Source organism: Apis laboriosa, unplaced genomic scaffold (assembly GCF_014066325.1).
Source record: "Apis laboriosa isolate Shangri-la unplaced genomic scaffold, ASM1406632v1 scaffold173_cov153, whole genome shotgun sequence".
NCBI lineage: Eukaryota > Metazoa > Arthropoda > Insecta > Hymenoptera > Apidae > Apis > Apis laboriosa.
Window position 1 is genome coordinate 806,823 of NW_025222150.1, and position 20,287 is coordinate 827,109.

At 35.6% G+C, this 20,287-nt stretch overlaps 1 protein-coding gene across 5 annotated transcripts in view; it reads right to left on the reverse strand.

The window, feature by feature from the left end:
- Positions 1-20,287, reverse strand: part of LOC122711607 (band 4.1-like protein 4) — a 66,781-nt gene that overhangs the window by 36,682 nt on the left and 9,812 nt on the right. For all 5 annotated transcript variants that reach the window (XM_043930555.1, XM_043930551.1, XM_043930554.1 and 2 more), the window contains one exon: positions 19,466-19,662. In XM_043930555.1, coding sequence (XP_043786490.1) covers positions 19,466-19,579 — 114 coding nt within the window. In that variant the 5' untranslated portion in view covers positions 19,580-19,662. The remainder of the gene's footprint in view (positions 1-19,465; positions 19,663-20,287) is intronic.

The window sequence follows — 20,287 nt, forward strand, 5'->3', positions numbered from 1 at the left end:
AAGAAAACAACGAATTATCGGCGATCAACGAGCCACGACGATTATTAGGGGATTTAATTGCGTTCGTGGCGGATGACTCGCCATTTTTTTTTTTTTTTTTATTATTATCGTTTTGCTTCAATGGATGCTTTTCGATGCTGCAAAATGCGTACGAGACTTGGAAACGTTTGTTAAATATTTATTGGCACGTGATTCGATTGAGAATCTTTCAAGAGAACGAATTGAATTTGTAACAATTTTAGAGAAATGAAGAAAAATTGTTTGTCGTTTCGAAGAAGAGACGTTAAGTGAGAAGATATATTTGTAATAATAATTATCGAAAATTCGAAAAAGGGGGAGAAGAAATTTTTATCCTACGAGAGAGATGATTCTAAAAATGTTTCTCCGTGGAAAAAATAGGATAGAAATAGATGGAAAAACTTTTTGTCAGTGAAAATACTGGTCGCGACTGTCATTTGACACCTTTATAGAGCCATGGCTTCAAAGGTATCAAAGAGCACAAGAAGGCAGACACGGAGAGCAACGCTGATAATACTTCGAGGCACGATTCTACCTTTCTTCTGCTTGATATTCATTCTCATCTTGAGGACAATCTTTCATCGGACGCGACAAAAAGAGCCATTCGAATATAGCGCGCTCTTTTGATGAAGTATCTCGCGCGGAAAGAATTTTAATTTTCGTGATTGATTTGGAAAAACGCATATTTCTATATAGAATAAGGATTTGGACAAAGTTATTTTATAAATTAATTTATCGTACACTTATGAAAAATTTGGACGTTTGGATTCAGAATTGACATTTTATGTTTGATTTGATATGTGAACTTTTATTACATCTTTCCCTTTCGACTAATGAAAATTGTATCGAGATCTTGTGAATTGTTTCTTTAGAAAACTTCAAAAAAAAATTTATTCATAAGAGTTTATATTTCTATATATTCGTATACAAAATTTAATATTATCAACGAAATTTATATTTACAAATTGCAAAAATATTGCAAAATATCGTTAATAAAATTCGATCGAGCAAGAACATCGAGCACTTCAATCGTTCAACAAAGATGTCCAAAGATATATTTTTATAATCTTAATTGCGCAAGACAGAGAGAGAGAGAGAGAGGGAGAAAGAGAGGAAAAAAGGGAATTCACGGATCTTGCGAAACAACGAGGTGGAATCCTCGAGTGCTTCGTTACAGTTTGTTGCGTCGCGAGGAGAAAAGGGAATTTTCGTTAACGACCAAACTTTCCCCGCTGTTAACAGCAGATATAAAAAAATCAGAAACTTCTTCACTTCCTCACTCGAGCAACAAGAGTCATCCCCGTAAACGGCGGAGTTTACTTGAATGTGATCTTTATTCATAACGAATCGGAATCTGAATAATCAATACAACGTCTGTCGCGTAAAAAAAAGAAAAAAGGGGGTGGATAAGAAAGGACGGAGAAAAGTAAAAGCCTGCGAAAAAAACGAAGAAGGGCAGAAAGAGAGAGAGAGGAAGAGAGAGAGAGGAACCTTTTTACGGCCTTGTTATAAAAATTATCCGAAACAACGATGCTTCCATCGTTCACCGGAAGAGAACCAGAGCCCCCTCCGGGCAACAAAGCGGAAAATTTCCAACCGGTTTTTCGCTCTCTCTCTTTCTTGTTTACCTCCGTTGTAATGCGTTTTTTTTCTTTTTTTTTTTTGCAAACGACCACGAGAACGCCGATGAAAAGAGTTTACCCAAACAATGGAAAAAGAGGCTCTAAGGAGATTACACCTCCGGTAAATTGCATTAATCGGCATCGCTCGTGGTCAATTGGATCGAATGGTGAAGAAACGAGGAGTACGCACGAAAGAAACTAGTTGGGAAGAGCAAAAATTTTCGAGCCAATCGCGGTGAAAAATCTTCTTCTTCTTCTTCTTCAAACTTCTTCCTCGACTTCTTTTCATCCCTCGCTTCGACTTATCCCTTTGCCAGGAAAACTGGCCGTGAAGCCGGTACGTGGCTTTTCTAATCAGGTCTCGTCGAAGGCTCTCGTTCCTTCTACGGAACGTGGACGTAAATTGCAGAGAAATGTCGTAGGAGGTAATTGGACGATGCCTCGAATCGCTAGAATTATTCTAACGAGGCCTGCGAAATTTTCCATGGATGGACGTGTTTCATAAAGGCGTTCACTTTTCGTTGAATCTTGTTCCACATCTTGTACGTATCTCGTGTTTTATTCATTTTTCTTCTCCTTTTTTTTTTCTTTTCGTTTATTTTGCTCTTGTTTATACGAGACGATGATATATTATAAAATTTGATTTTCTTTCGAAATTATTGAGAATATCGAGATATAGGATATTTGTTTTTTTTTTTTTTTCTTTTTTGATTAAATGATATACGGGAAAACCAATCATATCTATAAATTTTGTTGACATTAAATGTTCTTATTCTTTTTCGACCTGATAATTATCAGCAAGATAAAGTCTGATACGTGATATTCAAATCATATCTTTTATCCCTTTCACGAGCAAATTTGCATATAATTGCAGTAATTTAACTATTTTATAAGATAACTAAACCGTAAATATATATTTTTTTTCTTCAGTAAAACAGGTTTTAAATTTTAATATACCGTATCTTTTTCTTTTTTTTTTACAAAAATATAAAAAATATTTTTCCATTGCTAATAATTAGCGAAAAAAGAATATATTTTACAAAAGTAAAGAATTTTATATAGTTATAAACGTGTTTCAGGTATAAAAATGTTACGCAGAAAAATATCTATGTTAAAAACAGTATGATACATTATACCCGTTATAATAATTAAAAAGTGAAAAATAGACGTTTCTACATCATTATCCGTTTTTCAACAGCAAATTTCCTGTGCGTTTTTAATTCTCAAAGTTAACGCGGAATGTTAAGAAACTCGACCAATAAAATTTAACATAAAATACGTGTGCACGTATGCGTTTAAACACGCTGCGTTCTACTTTCATTTCGCTAGCTATGGAAAATTTATAGAAGCTAAAAGTTTCCACCGAAAGTGATACAAACCAAGATATACCCAGACAGGATTTGCGAGCCGTTTTCCTCGCATTCACGTAATTCTCCGCCAACCTTCTACATCCTATACAGAAATTTATATCTCTCAGATAGGTATATCCCGACTCGTGGGTAAATTGAATGGGAGAGATACGAGTTCAACCATTTTACTTACAACACGCGTACAAACTTTTCCAAACTTGCCCCCTCGATTCCATTTTCAATCTCCATAAACGCGAAAAAGAGCAAATCTTGCTATCCAAACATTTCTTATAACATCTTGAGAAAAGAACCTTTTACAAGTCTTTCCAACAACAATCCATTACATCTACCGTTCAACGTATTCTCTTGTATTCCATAAAACACTATTATCATTGTAATAAAAGTACAAAATCAATGCATAAAAATATAAAACGAACGGGAAATTTTAACACTTAGAAAAATTAAAAAACAAGATTCTCAAACTCGTTAAACTCAAATCACGAGCAAACGAACCAATTTAAGATAAATTCACCTACTTCGAAAGAAATTTGACGAATCCGTTTTATCCAATTAAATCAGGCGCGATCCCAAAAGAATCGATGAAAAGAGAAAAAAATTCACGCGATTTATCTTCTCGAATCTGAATCGGGAACCGTAAAATCCTGAGAGCCGCTCATTAACCGGGTTTAATATCCTAACAAGCGGTAAATAATATGCAAATTCCATCGCGGATCGGGAGGAGGATCGCAATGGACAACGATACACGGGAGCAATGTATCGGCGATATCTGGTTCTGCCGGAAAGGGTTACATTTATCCGGTCGCATTATCTTGACGCATGGCCATTCTTCCAGGCTGTTCGGTTACGCGAGACTGGTTCTATGACCGGCGATATAAAACCGGGAAGATACCTGGCCCGTATACTGGTATATCGATGGCGAGAAATAGTATCTATAAGTATCGTGGTTACCAACCGAACGACTCTCGACTCGTTTCCACTTCTAATAATCCGCGATGTCGTCCCTTTTCTCTTCCCCACTCCATACCCGCTTCTTACCATCTTTTCCTTTCTTCTTTTCTTTTTATCTGCGCCATGAGTGAACCATGGGATTCATTCGAATCGTTCGATTCTCGAGCCTAAAAAACTTAGATTCGAAATACAGAATCCTTTATTCCGTCCGATTCAGACAACTATCCACTCTTTTATCCTTTAGTGATCAATAAAAAAAGAAAACTGATCGACTTGTGAATTCTTCGATTTATTTCGAAAAGATGATATTTGCTTCGTTCAATTCTGAAAAATGTAATCAGTTTCCAAATTCAATAGATCGAAGAGAATGCACAGATACGTATCTCGGTAACTGAAATCGATATAATCGGAACGAGGGAGAGAAGAGTTTTGCCAACCGGTCCCCCCAGTCGTGGAACTCTATTAATACACACCGCGTTCACGGCGTTTAAGCTGGATGAAGACAGAGGCAGGATACGCGAGTCGCGTTTTTCATCGGGTTGGACAGTAGGTTGGTGTGTTCCAACGGCATACTGCGAGTTCCATCGCGTTCGTACTCTCTGGCTACCTACCTCTCACCGTGAGTAAGCTCGAACGGGCACATAAGCTCGTAAATTGATTGCGAAATACGGTACGACGGAATCCCGATTGGCAGGGGACCCCCGTTTCCTTTCTTACGGACAGATGTCACGATGGCTAGCGACTTGAATGACGAGTGGTAAAACGATCGATTTCAGGAAGCCGATGATTCACGGTTTATCCATTTGGGATTTACTTGTTCTACTTGTTGCGCGTGTTGTCTATCATGGATAGGCGAGATTCACTTCGTATAAATAAGAAATATTTGATTTTAACGATGCATTTAATGTTATATCATCGATACGATAAATTTGCGAAACATGGCCGTTTTAACCTTGTAATTTTCTAATTCGAAGAGAGAATAAAAATGGAAATGGAACTTGTTAAAATCGAAGAGACGGAAGAGGAAGAATAAACGTGTGTTAATAAATCATTCGTACTGGTGTTCATCGATCAAAGGAAGCATCAATCAAATTTTTTTGATCGAGCTACTTTGAACGAGCCTTGCTTTTTCCATCGGGAGGAATCGTTCTCTTCTCTCTAATTTATCTCTACAGGTATTTCCCTAAAATCCATCACGAGACGTCTATCGAATACTTCGAAAATAAAAAAATAAAAAGAAAGGAAAAGGAAGAAAAATCGAGTATTCCTTTCGATCAAGTAATTCAACTCTAAAATTCGTCCGGCATGTATAATATAATAGTTCAAGAATGGGCGTAACGAGCGAATTTTTTTCAACTATCAATCCCCTTCCTCCAGAACAAATTCATCGTGAATTTAATATATAATATATCTAACATTTATAGTGAAAGAGAAACGAGGATAATGGATCGTGGCGAGGAGGTTTGAGGTTGAAAAGGGAGAGGAGGAGGAGGAGGAGGAGAATGAACGATTTGCAAAGGAGGGAGGTATAATCAGACTGGTTTCAATTTCACCGTGGAGAGAAACTTTTATTGGGATCGTCGCTCCAGACGTCAACCGGAAACGGAAAAGGATGGACGAAAATCGGTTGGAAAGTTGGGCAGAGAAAGCACGGTCGCGATTCGAGGGACGACGTTTCCATTGTCCCTAATTCGCGCTTCGTGCACCCTCTGTATAAACTTACCCCCTCGTGCACCACCATCGTCATCCGTGGGCTATCGATGCTAGTCGCTTCCAACTTCCGTTTTCTGCTGAAACGTCGATGACTTTCGCCCGACGGAGCGGATTAACACAGTCGAATTGAACCTCGAATCGGGGTTTGATTAAATTATGTCCATCCCCCTCCCACCCGATGAAAGTCGAACCGAACATCTCGGCCGAATTTTCTCTATGACCGTCACCGGATGGCGGACGCTGAACCGAAGAGGATGATAATTGTTGAATGTAGCAAACAAACGATTTTGTGCTCGGGACCCGATGAATGTCTGGTTTAATAATTTCTTTCAATTTCAATTAATAACTAAGTTTCCGTTGGAAAAAGAAAAGCTTCGTTTCGCTTCGGTGAAATAAGATTTCAATTAGGGAGAATTTGAAAAGTGTCGTAATTCATTTTAATGAAAATAAAGGGAAAAAATTGATATAGATTATCCGATTTTGATGCAGAATAAATCTTGATTTTATCCTTAGGAAAGGATTATTATTAAGGACGGAGAATTTTGTATTACTTGTTGTATTGTATGTGAAATGCATTTCTTCAATAATGAAACGTGACACTCGAGTTGAAAAGTGGAATAATATCGTGAGAAATCAGTAAACTGAATGAAAATTACCGAGAATCTTATTTTCTTCGATCGTGAGAGATTCGTTTGAGGAAAGTTAACGCAAACAATAAACACGAGCTCCTCACTTCCGTTCGCCAGTTTCCATAATTCCATCGGTTATAGGGGAAAAACGTTCACCACACGCGAGTTTGCACATGCAACAATTAAGGAGTTACCGAAGTAAGTTGTATATGTGAAAAGTAAGAAGATTCTGACGGGAAAGTTTCAAAGACGTCGATTTACGAAAAGGGAAACTTGTTTTAAGCTCGAATTGTTTGCTCGGTTTATTGTTGTTTGCCGAAAATGAAGTTAATTTGTGCGAATTCGTAATTAAGGGAAACGGTGGAATTCTGTAAATAACGTCTGTGTTTGTATCAAGAATTGTTTCAAGTTGAAAGAATATTTTTTGCAAGATTGTGAATTAAAAAGATTAAAGATTGATGATGGAGTAAGTTTGAAAAATAAGTAACAGATAGATGATTGTAAGAGGATATTTATATCTATTTGAAATAATTTGAAAATAGTTTGAAAAGTATCGAAGGAATATTTTTTATTAAAAAACTGAAGAAAGAGAAGATTAACTGATAAAAACTTAATTCGATTTTATCTTGAATTAAACAAGTACAGGAAATAAAGTGTAATCTCGATAAGATTAATAAAATAAAATTTTGTAAATAATTCTAACAGATTAAATTGAAAATCCAAATTAAAAATTAAATTATAAAAGCAAAAGTATAATATAACGTGATAATAAAAATTAAAGAATTAAAAACTTGAAACGTGAACTCATTAAATTATTCTTCTTAAAGGATATTACGTTACGATGGTAACAAGTATCGTAATCTCATCCCTTATCGTTTTCTTCGAAAGGATACACACGTATAAATTATGTATTTCGTATTAATTATCACTCTTTAGATTTCACGAACAACTATGATGATCAAGCAGAAACGAATGTGGGAATAATATGATAAAAATCCTACAAAACGGTAAAAAAAAATACAATAGGTGTTCACTCGTACGTATACTTCACGCTTGGGGTAGTCGGCCAATGCAGAGATACACACGAGTAATGAAATATTCATGAAACTCGATGTAACGCATAATATAACGTATTTATCCCATGTAACGTTTAAATTAGTCGTATTTCCCACCCGGGAGTGAAGCTACTTCGAATGGCATAAATTATAGCCTGCGAATATATAAAACGTGTTCGCCTGATATCTGGCAATAAGTATCATTTATTCGTTCCTTTTTTTTTAATCTCAAACACGTTCTAACTTAATCAAAATCCAAAAATGTACTTTTTTTAATCCGTATTTCTTATAAAAATAACGAAATATTTTATAATCATGTAAATTGAGCAAATATCCGTATTAATTGAAAAGAAATTGAAAAATTTCCCCTATTGAAGAAGAACCTTTTAGATTATTTCCATCATCTTGCAATATTATATTTAAAATATTTTTAAAAAATTAGGACTAAAATTTTCAAATCAATTCACTCAATTTAATATTTAATCAATCTCCTTTAATTCGAAGATTTATAAATTACGATCCATATTTACAATTACACGTATATGAAAGTATTCGAACAATAAAAATGCATCTGTTAAGATAAGATCTTAAGCATTTTACTGTAAAATCTAATCATTAATCATGACATAAACTAATCATCAATCCATCAAAAAATTATCGAATTCACAGAAAAGAATAGCTAAGAGATATTATTAAAATTAAAATAAATCGATTAAATATTAATGTATAATTTTGTATCTTACACTAATTAAAATTTTGTTCGACATTTCAATCTTCCCTTTCTTCAGTTTTTAATAAAAAATATTCCTTCAATATTTTTCAAACTATTTCATAGCAAGCATACATACGTATCGAAACAGGAAGCGAATTATAAATATTTTTAACTCGAAATTCCATCCTCGGATATATCCCCGTAATTAGAGGTGAACGTTTCTCGAAACGTTCCATCTGTGGAGACGAAAGAAAGAAAACGAAAATGGAACGGAGAAGCACAAAGACAAAAAGAGGGAACGTTCGGAACACACATCTCGAAGAGAAGTTTCGTGTCTGGTCCGCGGACTTTATCCCTGAAAAATTCACCGGCCGAGAGACAAGATTACCCTTTCCGAATCGAGGATCGGCCGAGGGAACGTTTCATTCTAACAGCCCGAGGGGAGGCATTCCAGAGATCTCTCCTGTTCAGCGAGAGAGCATTCCAAAACTTTTCACGGTCGCTGTTAATCGGTACGGGCCTCCGTAGACGGCGATACCCTCTCTCTAGGCAATAATTTCCTCGTTCTTAATGTTTGGCGGTCGACCGTGCTCGCCCGGTTGCGAGCTTACACGAACGCGCACACGTGTCCATGTTGGAATCCGTGGCCGGTATCCGAGGTTGGAACGAGACGTTGGCGAGCGAGACAAGGAGTGGAAGGAGGAAGGCCAAGTTAAAAGCCGCGTGAATTAGTGTGCAGGGTGGATGGAGGAGTTGCGGGGTTGCCCTGTGGGGAAGTGGCCCACCAATTTTGGTGTATCGCCTAATAACAGAGCAGCCAAGAAGAATAAGGTGGCCGGCGTACCCCCTACGATACGTACGCCCCTTGTTCGTGCACCGCCATAACCCACCACCGACGTAGCCCCCGGTCACGGAGGGGGCTAGCCATTGAACAACGAAACCCCGCTCTCTTCTTCTGTGAAACGAAATATTGTTAACCCGTTTAAATTATAACGCGGCAAAGATGACGGGCCCTGGATCCTCACGATATAATGGGGCTGCTAAAAGTAGCGAGGGATTAGCTCAACGTATTCAGGCGTTCGGAGAAGGCGAAAGTGAAAAGATTTTTCATTTCGTTTGCTAATATTATTTCCAATTGTTGGAAATTTACTTTTGTGTAAGAAAAATCGAAATTAAATTTGGAATATCTTCTATTTCAAGAGACGAAAAATGTAAGATAGAAAATTATAATAAGAGTTGAAATTTTCTTATTATGTAATATCGAGTGAATTTTCTCATTTTCAACTACTGTTTTCTGTAATCTTTTCGCAATAAATTTGAACTCCAATTCACGATTCCCACGATCACAAATTTTTTCTTATCACCGAAACCATTACAATTTTTCCCACTCGCGATAATCATTTATACCCGCGATAACTATCATCGGGACGTCGTTGAATCGTTTTCTCGTGCAGAAACAGAGCAATGAGACGTCTCTCATCCGGTTACTCCGCATTACGCAACATTTTAAATATACGCCAGACCGCCTTCTCCATCTCCTCTCCTTTTCTCTTCTTCTTTTTCTTTCTGGTCCCGGTTCGAGAATCCGCGTTCGAGTTCAATGAAACTGAACGTCCGCCGATAAATACGACATTCCTGCGTGATAATGCACCATTTAGTTGCATACGACCTCAACCAACTATGTATTCTACTACTAGTCACGAGTTGAAGGTTCTGTATCTCGCTTCTGATAATCAATTGAAAAATAAAATACTGTTATACTCGACGAGAAGTCCTTTCAATTTCTTTCTCACGAATCCCTTCATTTCGTTATCCAATACAGAATAATTTTATTCATATGTATTAATAATAATTCGAGATTACCTTTAACTTCATGATTAATGAAAATTCTAAAACAATAATCATTGCCCGATAATCTTTATCTCTTTAAATACGAAGAATCCAAAGAATGATTTTATTCACTTCTGATTGTAGAAGAAATACAGCTTTTGCTTTGCACTATTAGAAATAAAACAGTACAGAGTTAGACTGTCTGACACAAGCTTGTCCGTTACTACTGAAACATACGCATTCTAATTTCTAATATACTTCCTTCACGATATTTTATCCCTTGTCCAAATTATTAATAATCATTTTAATAAATTTCTTCTACCTTCGATTCATCGACGACTCTGCAAGACAAGAAACGTATTTTACACGTAACATAAAATACGAAGGGCCAAACGTAGCCGTTTCGAAAGGGTTAATCGCGACGTCCTCCAGTCAACCGGATCCTACGAATAATCGTGGTTGCGTGCGACGACGCTCGCGTCGTGGATCACGCCGGCAAAGACTTAAAGCGTATATACACGTTGGGAAAAGGGACGATCCGTAATAGATAGTAGGCGCGCAACTCGAATCGCTGGTAATTGGAATTAATTAGAGGCGTTCCACGAGCCGCAGATCCTTTATACGGGGCCAGTGGAATCCTCACCTGACCGACACGATGAATATCGATCTTCGACCGGATTTAATGCAGCCCGCTGCTACTTGCGCGATGCTGGTCACGGTTCCTTGGACAAGAACTGGCTATTTCGCGTCAAATTCCTTCGATTCTGATACGCCGTGAACTCGAGCCGTTTAACGGGAGTCCTGGATATGTATACAGATTCCACAGCTTAATCGCCGGTATTCATACTTTTCTTTTTCTCTGATGAATATCTCCAATTAGATGCGAGATGCGAAAAATATTGTCCGATTCGTTTGGAACGATTGTCGAGGTGATTGATGATGAAATTTTCTGAGGATCGGGTGAAAAATGTGCGTTTCTTTAGGATATTTGTATCCTATTGATAATATTTCATTTTTATGTACGATAGAACAATTGATCTGTCATGTATTGATATTGGAAATTTTATTAGAATTTTACCAAACTCTAACTAATATGTGAATAAAGAATATGCAAAATGATGGATGTTTAACTGAACGTGAAGATATCGGCGAGAGTGTTTATAAAAAGTAATTTTGATTTTTATCAATTTCTACGTATTTAGAAAATTATAGCAATTTGTAAAAATTTTTAAATTTTAATCGATAAGATATAATAGTAATTAAATACCGTTATGCATGTACTGATTAGTAAACGATCTACTCTTCCAACGCAATAGAAAAGAAAGTCAAAAGTGAAATTTTTATGTTTTTAAAACTGGCTGGCAAACTGGTTCACACTCGATACCGGATACTCCAAGAGATTAATTTTTAACGTGGCAATGTCATTCGCTTTGCGTGTCCGATGTCCATTCGGATGTTGGACAACATCCAACAAAATTCCAAGAATTGAGAGAAAGTTGAAAACTTGCGTGAAGATGTCCATCCATGTGAGACATGCTCGTGATAAAATTCATCGATCGAGTCTTTTTAACTCAAGAATAGATCTACTTTATAATATAATTAACAAAAGTTTATATGAATAGAACAACAAATTCTTATTAGTATTAAATAATATATAAAGTAACTTTAAAAAGATCATAATTTTCTCTTTAAAAATAATTCCACGTTAATTCAAAGCCCACCTTCTTTTATATTTTTCACATATGCAAAATGAACTTTTATATTCAATGGTAGAGAGCTTAATTACTTCTAGATTTTATATATCTGTTTCCCATAATCACGAACGAAGAAATCAATCTTTAGTGAATAAATGATAAGGGTAATTATATTTCGTTTCTCTTATATGCAGTACTCTAATGTAGCACTACATAATTTCTGTAAATAATATAATATAATTATATAATATAATAATATAATAATATATAATTATATAATATAATAATATAATAATAATTTCTGCTAAAATGTAACTTTTTTTTTCTGAAAGAATTTGTTCTTCTACTCATATAAATTCTTCTTAATTTCCGACTGATAAATAATATATTATTACAGCAGCGCAAAGATGGTGCAACACGTGTTTCTCGTAAAATATTCGATCGGCATTGCTAAAAGATAATCGAATCGAGATATAGACTCGCTTTTGAAGAATGTGCGCACACGTGTTCAATTGCTGAGAATATCAATTTGAAAACATTCCGCTGGTCGGGCAATTAGTTCGCACCGATGATGACAAATTCCTCTTCATATTTTATAAACCGTGTCACTTATTCACCGATACCAGTTTCAAGATTGTGATTTGAAATCTAAATTAGCAATTGAAATTTCCTCTGATATTCGTGGCACCGAGTGAACACTTGTCGAAACGGATCAATCTATTTAAACTTCCCTTAAATAAATTATGACACTTGTTATCATCATTAGATATCGAAGAAACGATACTCTTGCTACTCGATTCGAAGATAATATCGCTGATCATTCCACACTATTAATTTTCTCAATTTTATCTAACGGAGGATCAAGTTTATTATTTGAATATTACAAACAGAAGAACTCACAATTCACAAAGAAACTAGAAAAGGAACTACCCTGTACATTATATTTATCTATATTATCTACTATATACTTTTAACAATTTTAATTTAATTTAATTTAATAATTCAATATAAATAATTGATAAATAAATTTACGTAAAGTAAGATAAAAATCCTGTACGACACATCATGTAATAATCATACGCAACGTTTACAATCCCTCCATATTCCATGGAATATCCATCATGGATGAAAGACAAATAAGAAATCGATAGAAACCTCCCATATTCGAAAGACATCAAATTCTGACACTCTCGATTTATACACGCTCGATTTAACGATACCCTATTTGTCCAACGATAAATCGTCACGAATCCATTGAACTATGGCAGGCAGCGCGAGGTGGTAGATAAATCTAAACCCGTTCTAAACCCGTCTATCATTACAAATTGTTCGAACGTCTTTCGACCCTTGTCCGATCGTATATGCCTAATATACTTTCGATGCATTCCATTTTTGAACACGTCTAATTAAAGAGTCGCGAACGCGAGGATAATTTACAAGCTATGAACGTAGCCTGGGCAAACTGAGAGGCGAAGAGGCTGATAGACAGCGCTTGCCTAGGATGAATAATAGGGCAGTTACGTGCGCCAAGTGTCTTGGACTTAATGACCCCGGCCGTATAGCTGTGCCGCGAGCTACGTCGTGTTTTACATATCACGAACGATGCGCGAGGGATTAAGGTCGATTCACATTTAACCAGTTTCGGATACGTATAGTCAATCGCACAAGTTTCCCTTTTTTGCATCCTATATTGGAAATTAAATTTTTCAAAAAAATTTCTTTCGTCCTTTACGAAATTTTTACGTAGAGAGTATATTGTGCGAATGGAGAATATTTTCAAAATGGGGAATATAAAAGGATGAAACGAACGCTCAAAGTGTTTTTCTTAGGTATTTTCTTCAGTGGAGCAAAATTTTTGATCGAATAAGAATTTCTTTTTAACGTGGAATACAAATACTTGTGGGATTGACTGTACGTCATATTAAAAAATAAAAAAGGAAACTGGTAGGGATTGATTATACAGTGTATATTTTTAGGGGTATCTTTAACGTGCCTCGAAGCAGAAATAATGACTCTAAATGCAGAAGTGAGATTTTAAAAATAAGATAAACTACTAATGTATAAGAATATTTATAAAACGTTGAATTAAGCGAGTATGGAATTCTGGTTTTATGGCAATATTCAATGGACTTATAATCTGGATGGAAGTACATTACTCTGGGGAAATGATAACTTGAAGAGATTTAGAAAGAAGATAGCAAAAGTGGAATTACCTTTGCGTCGAGTTAAAAGAACTGTAACGCTTATATAACTTGGGGTGAAAAAAACAAGAAATCCAACAAGAAAATAAAATTCTCAATCAATAGATTCTCTTCCATATAAATTTCTAAACGATTAAATGCATTTTACACGTATTGATTCAAAATGTAAAATTTGCACGACTCGAATATCTTTTTCTAATTTACAATGTTGTGAACATGTAAAAACGAAAAAGAACACAATATAACAAATATTATGGATACATTTAATACGATACCAATATCCATAATTTATAGAATGAATCGAATAAAAATCATATCCCAATATCTATATTCAATTTGTTTATCGAACGATACAAATTACCGAATTATAAAAAATTGTATTTAAGAAAAAAATACTATCATCGAATATTGAAATGAATCTAAGATAAAGAAAACGTTTATAGGATCACTTGTGGCCAATCGGACAAGACCGTTGGAACGGCGATAAAATTTGCATATTCGAGATAAGAAACGAATTACGAGGAAAACTTGTCGTTCTACGTCACGCGAGGATGAAATTAAATCTCAAATTCTCTTCATATCAATTAAAGCATACAATAATTTTCCCCCTTTCGAATCAATTCTCGATCGCTCGAAAAAGAAAATTACGCTCGGACAATCTAACCTCACTTTCAGCCCCCATCGATCGAGGCTATTGTGAGTCGAGCCTTATAGTAGGTGTGTCAATCAGTAGCGAAGTAATGGATGGTTTTAAATTGTCATGATGAAAAAGGGCCCGTCGTTTCGCGTGCGTCTAATGATGGAATCCGAAGATGAAAACCTCGATTCGAAGATTATGGGATCGTCACGAAAGAGGTGCGGTCCAATGCCGCGTAAGTTGGCAGCCCTGCTCTAACATCGCGTGATACCAACGTCGAAAATATGCGGGGAACCACCGGCGATGTTTCACCGGGAGAAAGATGGGCGAAAGGGTGTCCTTTTGAATGTAAATCGGGCCGGCATATAACTGCTCTAGATATTGGGGGCGTATGAATGAATTTCGCAATATCTCTTCGACGTTATTGCTTATCGTTGAGCCAAACCTTTGCGCGTTACGCGATGCGTGTGGATCGACGTTGACACAAGGGGAGGGAAATTTAAAAAAATTAACAATCAATACCTGCGAAGAGATTATGATGATAGAGACTACGACAATTAAACTACTGAATTTTGTAAAAATAAATATTAATCGTCAAAAAAAAAATCATTGATCATTCAAGATATGTGCATACAAAAATTAATCGTTGCGACAAAAGACACGCGGCAATAACGATAAATCTAAACTACCTTAAAGCATTCAGACATATACTACAGCTATAAAACCTACCCATTTCCCTTACTACCCCGTAGAACAAGATTCGTAAAATTATTCGAAAATAACTTCACCGCAGGAAATTAAAGCCCACTCGACTTGTAGATCGAACCTACGCAAGGCTCCTTCAACCACGACGTAGTACCATCTTTGACCAATCGCGAAATCAACGTTCGGAAGCGTGCATAACCGAGCAAACCCCCGGCCGCCAATTTGAATAACAAAGCCGAGGCAAAGAGAGGCGGCCGTTCCGCGAGATTAACCATGAATATTTAACCCCGGTTTGAAAGTAAATGAAAAAGATCTTAAACCGCCCCGCTCGGTTCGTGCACCGTGCACGGGGGATACAGACATCAATGGACGCGAAACCGTCAATAATCGGCATCCATCGGTGCAATCTTGATGGCAATTAAGGCCGCATCACGGTGCATCATTAAATCATAAACCTTCGTCGGCCAGTTTATCCGCGAGGATTTCGCTCTCCCACGCGCCAAACGGCCGTTAATTTGCCACTGAATAAAATCGAGGAAAGAGAGAGAAAGAGAAGAGAGAGTCCCTCCGGGCTGTCCAGACCTTCGCTCTCCAACTATCTGACGTCTGCACAAGCGGCGAACAACTGATCCTAACTGCCCACCACGGCCTTCCATTAATGCCCACCGAGTTGGCCAATTACGATCGGTAATTTCACATTTTCTCTACGTATAATCGATGGTGGTCGATGTGTCTCGCTCGGTTGGCTGCCTTGCTCGAGATCATCGGGCAAAATGAACAGTAAAGAGAATTGGAATGATTTAAGATACACGTATTTTGAACCACGGTGTAAGAAGTGATTGATCTTGCTGCTATTTCAAGACTCTTTGAATTTACGTTTTAAATTTTTTAATTTATGATCCTCCAAAATTTTCACTTCTTTTTCCCCCACTCAGAGAAAAAGTGAAAAATTCAAAAAAATATAATTGATCTCATAAGTTAATATATCAAATAACAAACGTACGTAATATTTATAGCAGACATCCGATATCTGAAAAAAAATGATTTCGACAAACGTTTGGAAGCCCTGCTTCGCACAACGACCAATACAATACTCGATTGTCTTAAACCACCTTGAAACCTGGTATTCTCGATTCAGTCAAAAAAATTGGGGAAAGAAAGCGTATCGAATGTGCACAATCTGCCGACGATTCTCAACGCCCGTTGAAAACGCGACATTTACCGCGACGTGCACGTGCGCCACGCACGAAGACAAAATCGTGGCGTGCTCGAGAGGTTTTTAGCGTGACGAAGCTTAAGGACAGTGAAACGTGTGCAACAAACACGCGTGCAACTCGCGTTCTTGCCCGTGCAGCCGTGTTATAGAGTAGGTCGTCGTGGCGTTAAATTTCGGCCGATGATTTGTGCGAGGAATTAGTCGCGGCGCGGGCGTGCTTCGCGCGTGCAATTGCCACGACGATGAAATATGGAACGAGCGAGCCGATTTCTTTCACGACCTATCATCCTCGTAATCGATGATGAATCTTAAGAATCGTCTTTTGCTTGCTTTTCTTTTTTTTTTTTTAAATTAAACTTGAATATTTGTTTCTCCACCCCCATTTAAAAATTTTCCTAATATCGAGAGAATGAATGAATAAGTGAATTGGTATCGATACTTTTTTTTTTTTTTTTTTTTTGGATATAATTTAATTATTCGTCTTTAAATTGGATGTTGCAATGGTCGAGACAAATAATGCGATTTATATAAAGGACGCGGGAGATACTTAGCGAATTCTTTTCGGAATTGAGACATTTATTAAATCGGCCTGTTCCGTCAAAAGAAGCGCAAGTCGTTTCGCTCCCCTTAATGAGCGTACGTGATGAGCATATCGATAATTATCGATGCACCGCGCACAATATTCAGATACATTAATCGTTTTTACGTCTGAGTTAAGTGTCGGGGTAAAATTTACCTTTCTATCTTAGTAACGCGCGATATAAGATTAATAAACTCTTCAATGAACTGCTATTAAAATAGATTTTTAAAATATGAAATTATTTTCATATTCATAGAACAAGAAGATATTTTTAATTATAATTAAACGAATATATCTATCTAATTGATCGAATATTGTTAATCTTTTCTACGATTAAACGAGGCATTAAAAACAGAAAATAGTTGCATCGAAAATTAACAGCAAGAAATTTATACTGACCAACATCGTGCCTCTTTTCTTCGACTATTCAATTAAAGTAAGCAATAAAACATCTATTATTTACTACATCTTCTTGTACAGTGATACTTGTTAAGATGCATTCCACGATGAAAATATATAAAATTCATCGATTGAATTAAATCAATCAAGAAAGACAGAGACAGAGACAGAGACAGAGACAGAGACAGACAGAGAGAGAGAGAGAGAGAGAGAGAGAGACACGTCGAAGACCACTTTCACACACAACTATCTTAAAATATTAACCTATAATTCTCTTCTCACATTCTATAACATATACACAATTTCAACACGATAAATTAAACGCGTACAAACAAATAACAAATTTCATTTTTTACATTTAAAAGTGTTACAAAAATTAATTAGAAACGTACCACTCCTTCGATAGATACAGCGATCCAATTCGAAAATGAATAAGTATCAATTTCATCGATGAAAGCGTAAGATATCTTATCCCCGATAAATCGCATCGAAGGAGAATATCCGCGAGAGGTAGACAATTACGAAGACAGGAACGCGATATCTACGGGCAAAAGCAATTAATAGGATGCTCATTACGTGACGCGTCTGCGCGAAATTGCCCCACGAACCGATAATCATTCTAAAATATCGAGTATCGCCCACTTTTGGTAATGGAGGTCTTAAATGCTTGGATAAAATTGATGCGAACCCTCGTGAAAATCATTTACCATTTTTGCGAAATGGAATATGCATCGATATATCTATATCGCCGTCCTTGTAAAAAGTGAAAGAAAGAGGAACAGGAAACAATTGTAATACTTCCTCATTTTTTAAATTTATTGCATTATTAATTAATTGCGCCGTTTCTGTGCAATATTTTGCGTGATATTAAAATTATTCATCGTGTTAACATCGTGAAATATTTTACATGGATTTTTGTTGACGATCATAGCACGAAGTGAAATTATTAGTAAGTTTGGTATTTTTTATATGAGGAATTTAGTTTTAATTTAAAAAAACATATTAATTATTTCAATAAATTTTCTACATATTACATAACGACCTAATTTTATTTTATGTTTCAAAAAGTACTATGTATTATTATAATATAATAATTGACTCTTGTCAATTTTTATCTTCTTTCAAAAGAACAAAACTCTTATTTAAAAAATATATAAGTAATAATCATATTGATTACTTTGTTAAATACACCTTGTGAATCTATCTAAATTTCCTTTAACAAAAATATTTATTCTTACCTACATATAATTGCAAAGGATCAAAGGATTTGATTTCAGTTCGAAAATATTTTTATCACGCATAAAATTATTGTTAAAAGGAATATACACGAAGAAGGAACATAAGTTCGCGACACAAGTTCGCCCACATCGCCTACCCACCTTTTATATTCTTGATTTCTATTGCCAGAAAAGGCCTAAGCGTGGGTGTACGAAATTTTTGCCCGTTGTTACTAGGTCGCGAATAAAAAGGCGAAATCAATTTCACGTAAGGATAAACTCGACGACGTTGTCGTAACACGTGCGAAACAATAGAGCGTGTGTTTCAGTTATCGTAAGTGGATTAAATTCGTAGAATAATTTTAATGTACATATTGACCACGATTTTATTTTGATTCTCGTATTATACTTTATAAGATAACTCTTATTGCGATTATTTATGCTTTCAAATTTTAAAATATAAAGTAAATAATATGATTAGATGAACTATTTTCCCTAAATAAATTCACGCTTGTATGATTAGTTCTTCATCTTTAAAGTAGATCGAGAATGTAATAGACATTGAACGAAGAATTCTAAATACCCATAATATTTAAAACAGATATATATATATATATATCTCCTCAAACTAATTATCAAATATTTTAAAAAATAAATAATATATAAGTAAAATAATAAAATTTCTGATAAAATTCTCTACATTTCTTTTATTTCAGGGCACGATTTTTTATTTCTCTAAGCTTTGAGTTTGAAAAAAATTTTTCTGCAATAAATTTTCTTCAAACTTCATCAAAGCTTAGAGAAATAAAAAGTCGTGCCCTGAAATAAAAGAAACTTATCAGAAATTTGATCAATTTCTTTCGAAATCTCTCGTGTAAAAAATAATTAAAATAGCGAAGAATATTATATCGAGACTCACCAAAACATCTTGCAACAGTTCGTGCTCGTCAAGAAGTATCACTTTGCAGTGAAGAAGACGGGGCCTACGGCTTCCGGCCGGCCTAAGTCCAGGACAGAGCCACTCCACCACCATCTCTTCCTTCGGCAGACCCCTCGTTTCCCTTGTGATTCCTTCCTGGCTTTTACTCGTTCATCCGCTCATCGGTTTTGGTCATCCTGAAAGACGAGGACAACGCTGTAATCCGAATCCAAAACTGTCGTACATAAAAAACTCGTACGTACATAGCGATGCAGGCGAACACGATCTATTCTCGATGCTATCGAGGGACAAAAAAGCGGGATGTTTAATCCTTACACGCTTAAAGAATTTTTATTATTAATTTTTCTCTTCACATTTGAGAAGAGAATATGTTCTTTAATAATTGAATTTTTTAAATGATAAATAGAAATATTCAGGATAATTAATTATAATCTCGCTATTACGTCTTCAGCGTAAATAAATCACGAATATATTTTTCTACGTATCATATTTCTCTATCATAAATCTCATCAACTTGACTTTGTTAAAAATTTCTATAATACTTCTTCAATATATATTATATATATTATATTCTATTATATTCTATTATATAATATTATAATCTATAATATATATAAAATTCTATTATATATATATTATATATATTAAAATATTCCTCTAGAAAAAAATAAAAAAAAAAAAGAATTAATAAACGAAACAAACTATGGTTGTTGATCCACAATCGCGCGAACGAGCTCGCTTCGATCGAGTGAATAGTGAATAGATGAAACCTGAAAAAAATCGTTTCGACTTCTTCGAACG